The 12677-nt window shown below is 35.3% G+C and overlaps 2 protein-coding genes and 1 non-coding gene across 3 annotated transcripts; all 3 read right to left on the bottom strand.

The window, feature by feature from the left end:
* Positions 1–3096: 3096 nt before the first annotated feature.
* LOC117921613 (disease resistance protein SUMM2-like) lies at positions 3097–5279 on the bottom strand. The gene is made up of 2 exons (XM_034839558.1): positions 3297–5279; positions 3097–3178 (listed from the first exon to the last, which is right to left on the bottom strand). The coding sequence occupies exon 1, from the start codon at positions 5183–5185 to the stop codon at positions 3827–3829; it is 1359 nt and encodes a 452-aa protein (XP_034695449.1). The 5' UTR covers positions 5186–5279; the 3' UTR covers positions 3097–3178; positions 3297–3826.
* A 2226-nt stretch (positions 5280–7505) lies between these two features.
* On the bottom strand, positions 7506–7653 carry LOC117922799. The gene has a single exon (XR_004652558.1). It is a non-coding gene; the product is annotated as a small nucleolar RNA snoR135 (small nucleolar RNA).
* A 1537-nt stretch (positions 7654–9190) lies between these two features.
* On the bottom strand, positions 9191–12406 carry LOC117922699 (profilin-1). The gene is made up of 3 exons (XM_034840880.1): positions 12150–12406; positions 11246–11383; positions 9191–9854 (listed from the first exon to the last, which is right to left on the bottom strand). Exons 1-3 carry the CDS (start codon positions 12270–12272, stop codon positions 9720–9722), a joined length of 396 nt encoding a protein of 131 aa, XP_034696771.1. The 5' UTR covers positions 12273–12406; the 3' UTR covers positions 9191–9719.
* Positions 12407–12677: the final 271 nt, after the last annotated feature.

Genomic DNA, 12677 nt, shown 5'->3' with positions numbered 1-12677 from the left:
GGGTTTTATTCGAAGTTAGAGGAAATTGCATCTGAAATCAACGTTTTGTATCTCAAAGGTTATCAATCATTTTGTAACGGTCTGCAAGATATGAATGGGAATGGCTCTCTTCATCACTCTCAAACTGCAGAAGGTATTCGAAATGGTAATTCCAGGCAAGGATAGCATCTCAAAGTTGAGGGAAGCTCTAAATTACTCATTGGATTTGATTAGCAGCTAAGTTTCCAAAAACAGTTGTCAGAGATACAGCCTTGGAACCATAATGATGCAAGATCCCCCTCACAGAACATTGGCTCATTTGAAACTGGAAAAGAATACAGTAAAGATAAAGGGTGCTTAGAGAGAAAGAATGGAGGTAGCTTGTATAGGAGTGGCTCTATATTGGGGTTATCTCCGTCACATGTTTATGGAGGGTGTCCCTTCATTCAAGCTTGGTGGTTTAGCTTGGTTGTTCCTTGGGGTGGCTGATACATGCAGTTTTCTCTATGACGATGAGTTCACTAAGTGTCTTAAGGATTATCCAAATCAGTTTAGACATGACAAGGCTCTTGGCAGAGAACAAAAGAGCAGAAAACGGGAAGGTTGCAGAGAAGGATAAAAGTTTGAGGAAGAAAATTAGTGAGGAGCTTGAGCTTGAGAGAGCCATTGCCTGGGAAGAAATTCTGCAATTACCGGTACTGTCGGAGGCATGGACGGAGTTCCCATCGAAAACGGTTTTCCGGCGGTGAAGTTCTTTAACCAAGGCTATTCCTATACTTATAATGACATCATCTTCCATCCAGGTTATATTGACTTCATTGCCAACGTTGTCCAGCTGGGTTCTAAACTCAGTCACAACATCCATCTCTCAATGCTCTGTCGTGGCGTCGTTGATGGGCACCATCACCGAATCTGCCATGACTGTGGCCTTGGCCACTGTTGACGCCAAGAAAGAGGCCGCCACATTTGAAAAGCAGCGCCGCTGCCAAGAAGCAGCCTCCATCGCCTCTGCTTCTGTTGCCGGGATTTCTATAGACGACATTCCCGACCCCCTCACTTCCAACTACGGCGATGTCCCTCTCCTTGATTTTCAGTCCAAAGAGATCACCGGTCTCAAATGGACAGACATTGGGGCTTTAATCGAGGATCTCAAGGACCAGAAGGTGTTGATCCAAAGGCGAGCCCAGACCATTCGAGCCGTCGGCAAGAATATTGCCTTCTTGGTCGTCAGACAGATGGGTTTCAAACTCTTCCATTTTTCATCCTTAAAGCATTTTTTCTTAGGTTCCAAAAATCCATTTTCTTCGGCATGCAATTTTCATGATTTTTTTAAATGTTTTAAAATAAGCATAAATTCAATTTTGTAGTTCCAAGTGATGGAGTTTATGGAATTAATTCGTGCAAAAATAAATGGGCTTTGATGGGGGCCTAACATTATTGGATATTTTCTCTGAAATTCAATTTGATTGAATCATGATATATGATGATTTTGTACTCGATTTAGTGGCATGTGAGTTATGTTTTATGTCTATTATTGTGCACTAACCTCCTCTTTTGATAGCGTATGGTGGCTCGTTGCCCAGGTACACACTCACTCTCACCTTGGTCATTCTTTATTGAGTGTTTTGATTCTCACATGTGCATGATTGCTCTGAATATTCATTGATTTCCTTATCAATTGTCACGTCAACTTCATTTTATTGTAGAGACCCGACTTTAGAGATTTAGAGGGTGCTACGGTCTTTTTTACCTTCTCGATAAGTAACCCTGACCCCGAACCCGATCTGGTTTTTCACAAACCACCTTTTCCCAAAATAAGGAGTCACACTAGGATTTTCTTTTTTATTTTGTTACCCTTTTTAAAAATAAAACAAAAATAAGTGGCGACTCCAAGTCATTTTCTAAATAAATAAATTATTTTCGAATAAAAATTGAGCTCGCCATCGAGTAGAAGCGCATGAACCGAAATACGAGGTCCACACTAATATATATATATATATAAATGGGCCATTTTGACCCAAAACTCTATCTTTTGAGCCCACTATGCATTTTATTACTTCAGACTAACCTTTAAACGTAGGTTTGATAAAGTTAAAAATAATTTTGGCTTTGACCATGTACTAGTGCGTGGGAGTGCTTTTGACACATGGATTGGCATAAAATTCGGAAACCAAGGAAATTTTGATAGTCATATCGTATCGGCCTAGGTTGATAAACAAAATATTGACAATATTTAGTTGATAGTTTTCGAAATTTCAAACCCTCGTTGGAACCTTGAAATTCAAATCATTGAAGATTAAAGTTTGTTCTATTTTTTAGAACCAAAAAAAGGAAAATATGTTTGATAGTTAGAAAACATAGTTTTTACATATATATATAAATAAAAACTATGGAGATTTTTTATAACATTTTTTAATTGTTTTCAGTTTTTATTTATTTATTTATGTTTTTCTAGAGTTGTTTTAAAAAATAATTATATAAATGAAAAATGATTAAACATAAAGTACTATGTATAAAAAAAACACTTTTAAAAAATATTTAAAACTATAAAAACAAATAAGTTAAGAATATTTCAAGTTTTTTAAATAGATTTTTGTTTTGCAAGACCAAATAACAATTTTCAAAAAATTATTTCCTATAATCGTTTTAAAAAAGATTTCTCAATAGAGTTCACGTTTTTTATTTGTATTTTAAAGAAAGATAAAGTTGTCATTCAAATTCCATGAATTGAAAAGGAATCTGAATATCACTAAGGGATTGATAAGAGTTCTCCTTGTTGAGGATGCAAAAGAGAGTGCAAATATAATTAAGAATAAGTGATCTTTTAGGCAGAGTTTACATATCAAATTTAACAACTCCATCCAGCCTTTAGATTTAATGACCCAAATAAACTTGTAGTTCTATTAAAAAGAAAAAAAAGTTGATTTTTTGAATAAGTTATTGTATATATTTGGTATTGTACATTTGATCCCTAAGACAACATTTGAAATATTTCAATGCAGAAACTCAAGCAAAGAATGGTCAAATTTTACAGATAAAGCACATTGAGGCATTAGAAATATATAAAACGGATCACCATATGAAATGATATAACACATACATACAATGGTTCTTTCTTTTCAACAATTATTTATGCTACTCTTGCTATGCATTCCGAGCACCCAATCACTCACCACCAAACGTTCTTCAAAAACTTGTCCTACAAAAACAATCATTCATTTGCCTATCATGAGAATCTCACCTCTTTGACAATTCTTCGTTGCATTAAAACATCTCTTATAACATAAAACAAATGGAAGCAAAAACGAAAAATGTACCTAGGAGAGGAAGACCAATGGGTTTGTCAGAAAACAGAGAAGAAATTAAAGGAAATGAAGGAAACCCAACAATTCCTACAAACCTCCATAACATAGAACTCTACAACCATCTCCTCCTTTCAATCACCATGTTTTGAAATACGAAGTGAAAGTGCGCTTGAGGTTGTCATCCTCCCACTTCAAGTTCTCCCACCAGCTTGATTCCCCCTCAATTATTTTCAGAGTGTTGTTGGCACTATTGGAATTCAATGGCAATTTCCTTAGATTTGGACAATGATACACATGGATCTTTTTTAGGGAATGAAATGGCAAGGCCCGCCTGTAGATACTCTTTAGATTTGGGAGATCATGCAACCATAACACCACAAGTCTTGAGAATATGCTGAGATTTTGTTGGTCAATTTTTGAGTCTTCACACTCATCATTCCCTATAATTTCTTCCATGTCACGACTAGTGCGAACCAACAGGAACTCAAGGCTTGGAGCATAAATAAGCCAGGTCAGGTCCAAGAATCGACACCCAGAAATATTCACACGAACAAGGTTGTGGAAGTTAGAGTTTGAGATATGACCTCGAGACAGTCCATATTTATTTTAACACGTTCCAAATCATTACAATGATCAAATCCAAGCATAGTGAGTGTTTGCAAAGTCGAAAGTGGCAGCTCCACCACCTTCAAACCTGGGCACGTCCTCATGTTTAGATCTCGTATGCGCTTCTGCAGCATCAAGGAGGTGAGATATTTTTTAACAACTGGGGTTGTAAGTAAGCTGATACTTATCCAACTCAGGTATTGCAAGCACTCCAACTCCTGTAACACTCCAACTTCATCATATTCCACAATATCCAGGGAAACGCGGTGCACCATTCTAAACATCTGCAAATTTGGAAGGCAAGATATCACATTTGATGGAATTACTTCAAGCCACTTCACACGGTCCAATATCAAACACCTCAATTTTGTCAAATTCTTTAGTTCTATAGGCATCCTTTTTATACTGGTCCATGTTAGATTCAGATATTCCAAACTCTCTAATTTGCAAATCTCCAAAGGTAACTCCACTAATTCTTCATTACGTGACAAATCCAAAACTCTTATGGCAGGCATGGATTGGAAGAATCCAATTGGAAGTGACTTCATGTTACTATTTATCAAAATCAAAGTTTGGAGATTGGGGAAACAGGGTGATAGAGAGAGTCCTTTATTGACATTAGAATCCCATAGTGAAATCCGTTGAGCTTCTTTCCATTTCACAATTTCATATGCTTCAGTCAACTGAACATGATCTAGTACAAAAATTTTGTGCCTCTTTTTCCCATAATCACATGATAACCATAGAGCCATGTCACGGATCACATCATGCATCTTACAAGTATCTTCAGATACATCGCCTTCCAAGAGACATGCAAGTTTTAAGCTTCTAATAATCTCATCTCCTTGATTGTGTGCTTTGTGTATATCATCAAATTTGTTCAGAAACCCCTCCCCAATCCAAAGATCTATGAGGCCTTCATTCAGAATTTCATGGTCTTCAGGGAATATAGAACAATATAGGAAACATGATTTGATGGTATCATTGTCCAAGTGATCGTAACTGAATTTCAAAATTGGAAATACTTGATCTCCCATACCTGAAAACTCTGCTGGGTAACTCTTCAGCACTTGAATTGCTTGCTCCCATTCTCGAGGAGTTTTCCTGCTAGCCATTGATCGCCCAATGACGATGAGGGCAAGTGGCAGTCCTTTACATTCTTCAACAACAATCTTTGCAAGCCTTTTTATTTCCGGATGTGAATTCAAGATATTCTCACCAACCTTGTCACGGAACAGAGAAAATGCTTCATCCGGGGTCAAACACTTTACCCTCATCCTCTTATGAACTTCCATTTCATCGCATACTCGTTCAGATCGCGTAGTGAGTATTACTTTGGACTTAGTTTGGTCACCCAAATGAGGGATCCCCACCTCGAAGAGATCGAGTCGCTCCACATATCATCAAGCAATATCACAAAGTTTTTGGCTTTCAACAACTTGCATATTTCTGCAGCCTTCTCTTCCTTGCTACGATTCTTCCATTTGTGCTCTGGGGTCGGTAATTTATTCAGGATCACGTCTTGAATATTTCCTATGTTGATTGGTTTCGACACCACTATCCATATCACCACATCAAAATCGTTTCTTTTACCAAAATACTCATTATTGATTTTCCGCAAGAGAGTCGTTTTTCCAGCACCCCCAATTCCATACAACCCAATACTTCTTACTTGCTCATCTTCCAGGCATCTCCGCACCTTCTCGAACATCAAGTCTAAGCCCACAGTCTTCCCCATCGGTCTCTCATCCACAGGAGCACAAGGCAATCTATGAGCCACAAAATCAAAATGCCCTTTGCCCTTTAATTCAGTCACAGCATCGATCTTTCTACTCACAATCTTCCCCAGCCTGTAGCTTGACCTGCAATTCTTAGGACAGGTTCCGAGACATTTCTGTTGGATTTCTTGACGCCCATTTTCCAATATTTCTTCCACTTCAGCTTCCATGACCTGCACAGCGCGGAGCCAACCATCCACTTCATGCGTACGCCTACTCTGTTGTAGTTCCTCCTCACGCTCAACACTTACCATCACATCCTTACTTAAGTTGCTCAGTTCCTCCGTTAAGCTCTTCAGAGAGTTGAGATTTTTTTCAAGCTCAGGAATACAAACTACACGCTTGGCGGTGCAATCCACAAGCGGGTGGCTACGTCCAAGATTGGGCTCACACAATCCATTGCTTGAGGGGATAACAGAAAAAAAGATGAGTTGAAAAACAAGTGAAGAACTGAAAAGAGGAGATGATGAGTTGCCGTAGGGGATCTGACTAATAACAGTTGTTTTAACAGGACACCAAAAAGATAAGAAGAAATAGAAGAAAAACAAAAGGTGAGGCGACTTGGAAGACATTTTTGGTAACTTTTGGAATTGGTAATTGTAGCCAAGAGCCTGTAATATCAGGGGTCCTACAGTTTGCTTTCATTGTTGAAGCCTCCTCCATGCAATTGTTATCCTCAGAAGTGTCGGCATGGCCTGTTGCAATCTCGTTGTGATCCATATTAATGGCTACTGCTCAGCTTGTGTAGGTGGGTTTCCAGAGTAGCAATGGGATCGATATTGCTTTCAAACTCAGTGACTTGTCTGAATGATATGTATCAAAATTCATATATATGTTAATTACTAATATACATTTTGGTACATTATCATCCAAGAGACCATTAAAGCTAAGGCTCATGATGATCTCAAGTCCTTGGTTATAACCCAAACAGCCCTCCCAAATCCAATTAATGTTTCAAGAGATTTTCATTTTCAATCTATTGATATAATTTGGAAATTGGGAACAATATTGAAAACAAGATTTCACAATGGGAAACAAACATATGATATGAAGTCCATACTTGAAGATTTTGCGGCTGACTCTTCATCACTTTGTGTGACTTTCTCAAAGCAGTTCTTCTGCTATCCATTGTTCATTCAAAAGGAATACAAATGAATATATTTATATTCATTTATTTTAAAAATTCAAAATATGCTTTATTTTATTTTAAATAAAAATTAAATTATTTTTATGATTTATATAAAATAAAATATTTTATTTGAGATTTTAATTTTTAAAATTTTAGTACAAATTTACGATGATAATTTTTGTTATGGACATTAATTTATTTAAATAATTAAAAACATTAAAAATTATATTAATAATTTATCTTGTTAAATTAATTTTAATTTATAAAATATAAAAATTTAATTATTTTTTATATTTTAAAATAAAAATATTTAAAATTAAATAAAATTAAAGTATAAATATAAAAAAAATTAAAAATATAATAATAATAAATATTTTAAAATAAGATTAATAATGATATATTTAATATTAAAATTATAATTTATTTAATTCAAGTGTTTTCAACAACATAAAATAAATAATAATATATATATATATATATATATATATATATATATATATATATAATTTTTTTTAATATTCATATTTTTATATTTAATTACCATACAAATGATTTAAAAAAAATCTTATTAAAAAAATTTATAATGATTGTTGTTTGGGATTAATAGATCAAATCGAAGTCCTTCTCTGAAGGTAGGTTTGGGAATGGAGTAAAGAAAATCAAGCAATGACAACAGAAAATGAAATAAAGAAAGGGGGAAAATGGAAGAGATGTGGGGAAGATGATTGTTGAGAATTTCAATGGTAGAGATGAAACCCAACTGCCCACCTTCCCCTCAGTCATTATTGCAGGGAACTCTTTCGGCTAGATCGCGCATCAATTGTAGCACAACGCCGATACACACAATCCCTGCTTCTAACATTTCCTAACGTTCTACAAAAACCCTCACTGGCAGAAGAATTGTAATACCAGATCAGAGAGAGAGAAACAAAAACACTTTAGGAGAGTAGTAGGTTTGTTGTGGCACTCTCTGTGCGTATGTGTTTATATAGACACACACATATGAGACCGCTGGACACGGGATTAGGGTTTTGCTAGGGTTTCAAGTTCCAAACATCAAATGAAATTGACCAAAATGCCCTTCACACAACCCCTTATTTGCGTCGTTAGCGCAATGACCTGGCTCAACTAGCAATTTTTTATCATTTTTTTTCTTCACTACCCTTCCTTTTATACTCTTTTACATTATTTATTTATTATTTCTCTGGTCTTTTTACATCATTTATTTGTTAGGAATTAACAAACAATCAACCTAAATTTAATTCAAATTAATCTTAAAATGTACCAAATCCAAGTCCAATTCAATCTCATTTTTTTAAGTTTGAATTGATTAAGTTAAATTCGAGTTGATTATACTATATTCGAATAATAGTCGGATTGATTACATTGCATTATTCAAAAATCTATTTATAATGTCTTTTAAAAAACATTTTTATATATATTTATTCCAAAATTTAAATAATATATAAGATAAAATTTTAAAATAACAAAAATAAAAATAAAAATAAACTTATATATATATTTCTTTAGAAAATGAAAAAGCATATAATATAATTATAACTTGATATTTTTCTTAAAAATATAAAAAACTAAATATTATTATACATAATAATAAATATTATAAACATTATAAAACATTAACTATTCCAAATTGGTTTGAACATAACCCAAGTTCGGATTAAAAAAATTTAGCACAAACTCAATAGGAATAATGAGAATATTTACCCAAACCCGGGATTGGGCTCAGGATGGGTTGGGCGTTAAGGTTGGGTTAGACCAATGTGTTACACCCCTGATTATTTCTATTTATAATCCCTCTACCCTTGTATGCAATTAAAAAAACCAAAACAAAAAACTTTAAAGATGAACCACTCCTTTTCCCAAAGGAAGGTCGAAAATAAATTTTTATTTATATTATTTAATTTTTTTTTGCAATATCAAATTCATAACCCTAAATAAATTATTATTAAGACTTGCTTGGATACAATTTTTTTTAAATAAAACTTAATATAGAAACTTTTATATGAAAAATATAATCTTATTTTGCACCCTTAAAAATTCTAAAATTTAAAATAGTGAAAATTTTTTAATATCCCAACATTTTCAATCCAATTAAAAGCCAAAAAACAGGAAATATATATATATATATCTCCAAAAAGGACACTAAATTTCGCTTCCCATCGCCAAAAAAGATTGTAAAAGAAAAGAAACGATTGGCAAATTTTCAAATTTAAATGTCAATTTAGGATCATGGAGTTTAACTAAAGGAGATTTTGGACCATCTTTGAAAGGCAATACACAAAGCGAAGGGTAAACTTTAGAGAGGTGATCTCTCAAAATGGAACTACTGGGGATATTTTTCCTGCAGCTCTTTTGGTTGAGACCGAGGCATATGCATCAAACCCTATAGTTTTCTCACATTTTAATTACAAAACAGAAACAGTTCACCAATACAATCCAATAGACAATGGAGATCACCAAAATCTGCCGTGAATCTTAGAGGAATTTGTAGGCACCCCAAACATTCGAGCTTCTTCAGTTATGAGGCTTTTTCCTGAGGAAGAATATCCTCCACCTCAGTGATAGAACACTAAGATGCTATCACATAAACAGGGAATATTATTGATTAAAGAAATCAACAATATAATTTATCATAAAGAGGAGGAAATCCCAAACCATTCAAAACTTCAAACTGCAAACTCAGTTGGAGCAAAGCAGTGGGAGGATGAATACACAATTTATGACAACATGGGCGGAATAGATGATAAGAAACTGACTCTAGGACACCAAAAAACAACTCTCTGTCTCACTCGGTTATTTTTCCTGCAACAACTCCAGCACCAGTGCATGGCCATAGAAGGAAGAAGATGCAAACCCAAAACCAAAAATAAAAACAAGGAAATCATGCATTCAAGAAGAGATCTAGAGGCCCTGATCAACAAGGTAATCTCCCATCCTCTCGACAATCATGTTACACTGTCCTGGAGTCAAGGGTTCTTCATAGATGCCAAAAATCAGAGCTTGGCCAGTTTTCTTTATAGTGACACCTCCAGAGCCCTGCAAAAGTGAATAACAAAACAATAATAAACAAGTGGGAAACTGGGAGATGCTCATCAATTTTAGATTGCATCCACCATTTAATTCTACTTTCATGCAAAAACAATATTGAAAAGTTCCACCGAATGGCCAAGACACAGAGAGAGTCATTTTGAAAAAATTTCAATAGTCAATTTTCCACTTGCCATTCCTGGGAAGATGGTTTCACAAAGTCCAGTCCAACCGTCATCAAATTGGATGATCAATATAGTCCAGATGTAGCTTAAGATTTGATTCTGACTACCTTATGTAGGGGGCGCCCTGCCACTTTGGATGGATTCCTCTAATTTCATCATCAATATAAATGAAAAACAATCATGCTTGTTTAAATGTTTGCTTGTGTTCATAGACTGTTATGATGGATCTCATAATACATGAAGGACCACCTAAAGGGTGGGACACTGCTGATAAGATTTAGGAAAAGCAAAAGCAAAAGAAAAAGTGATCAGATTTCATGTGTCAAGATGAAATGGCAGGGCAAAGTGACCCAGAACTGTTAAATGTGGGCCGGATGTGAGATATACAAAATGTATTATTATTCCCTTGTGAGAGTGCCGGATATTATGGTCCATGATATGCGCTAATTGAGAAGAAAACCGATTCCAACAGTACCAACAAGCGTGTCCAAGGGATGGACACCTTGAATAATAGTTCTAAGAGTCAAAAGAATTAAAGAAACTCAGAAACTCAATAATTATGATGAGGGTCCACAATGGAGACCTGTATATGTAATAAAAAGTCATTGACCACTGAAGGAAAAGAAGGTTCAAAAGCAAATTTCATAATTCATTTGTATTGTTTCATATGTACATGATGCATGAAAATAGATGTGAGGGAACACCATCAGGGCTTGAAACAGAATGGATAATGCCCAACATTGTTGGAATCAATGTAAAATGCAAAAGAAGCTGGACAAATTTCAATTGATAAATAGAAACCAAAAATAGAGAAAACCATTTGTACAGCAGAGGCTACCAAGCATACTACCAAAGGAGGATGAAATGCATTGTGTGAATCACCTAGGCATTACAACATCTCAGAAGGGTGCTCTATGACTTATTACAGGCAGTCAAATATGCACTGAACAAGTATTTGACACCTATATTGTTCATAAAAATTTAAGAAGGAACGTGGGCCCATGCTGGAGAATCAGAGAGATAGTTACATGGAAAAAACAGTAAGTTAATTGCAAGGTTATAGAATCTTACAGGGATAAGAGCATAGTAACAAGTGCTAAATCTGGATTAGTCAAAAGAATAATCTCACCCCCATCAAAAAAAGATTTGTCCAAAAATTAGACAAGAACAAAAACGAATTTGTCAATCATCAAGGAAGGGAAATAGATGAAATACCTTCTTTCCACGGATCACTGCTCCAGGCTCTCCTTGGATAACCATGTACTTTGTGCCACCAAGGTATAACCCAGTAGGAGCAAGAAATCCAGGCTCATTGAAATCATTCATAATACCAGTAATCTCCTCAGGCTTAAACTGAAAACAAACAGACAAAGCCATTTCATGGTTAACATATAAAATTTTCAAAAAGCAGACAAATCTCAAAACTCATTGCCACAAACAACTGGAAAGAGCAGCAATAAAGCTTTGTATCAAAATTATATGGCACGTACCATTCAGCTCAACTATAGTCTATGGTCATATCAACATCCCACACTTATAAAGCTTCATACTATAATTTTTATCCAGTGAGATGGATCATCACTTCTAGCTTCAATTTTACAGAATACATAAATCAAGAATATATAATATTCACTCAACGAAAAAAAGCCTTGGAACATAATATCCATAGAAAACACTTTTATCATCATTCATCCTTTCCATTTCAAACCAAATTGGCTACGATCTTCATCCCATAAATCCAAAGCTCTCTTACCGCGTCGGCTCCATTCTTGTGTTTTTCATCTTGAAGTTGAAAAAAATAAGAAGTCATTTTTATGTCTGTTATGTTATGACACATTTCCACCACATTTTCCACATTTGCACAAAATTTTCCGCGCAACCAAACAAAACATGTCAATTCAATCAAAACAAGAAAAAAAAAAAATTCAACACCGCCAAATCCGAATCCAAAAAAATTCCAAGACAATGGATCGAGCACCATCCCGCTCTTAATCCAATCTTATAAGTCGTTAGATTTTCTTTTTCCTTATCATTGAAAATCCACGATATCAAATCAATCTCACACGCTGCAACAAATCGCATCACAATGAAATCAGATCTGATCAATATTAAATCAAACCTGAGGGAAAGTTTCGCTCTGAGCCCAGACGCTGCCATCGTGACCGATGATGGCCGCGGATGTAAGGTGGTTGCCGTCGATGTCGCACATCAGGTGATCATCAACGTAGGTTTGCCACGACATTTTGGTCTGCCGGTGTTAATTCTTCTTCTGGTTTTTTCTGTTTTTCGTGTCTTGAAAGCGGATATAAATCGTGTGCAGAGGCTGTGGGGCACAAGAGGAGCTGGTGGGATTCTCCGTTTCTTGATCTTCTCTCAGCTGTCCATTTTAATTGATTGAATGAGTGCCGCTCACGTAAGGAGAGGGAGGAACTTGCGTGTGGTCGCTCCAACAGGGTCCATGACACGTGGTGCGATCTGCATGGGTATCATAGTACATCTTTGCCTCCAGAAATGTGATTGGCGATGCTGAGCCATCTGATTGAATGACTCATATTATTTATTAATTAAAAATTAAAATATGGCTGGGTCTCATTTCAAATGCGTTGAATAGTATGCAAACTAGACGAATTTGAAAATGGTTTGTTTA

Source organism: Vitis riparia, chromosome 9, assembly GCF_004353265.1.
Source record: "Vitis riparia cultivar Riparia Gloire de Montpellier isolate 1030 chromosome 9, EGFV_Vit.rip_1.0, whole genome shotgun sequence".
Taxonomy (NCBI): Eukaryota; Viridiplantae; Streptophyta; class Magnoliopsida; order Vitales; family Vitaceae; genus Vitis; species Vitis riparia.
Note: the sequence above shows the minus strand (reverse complement) of the source record. Positions and strands in the feature narration are given on the sequence as shown.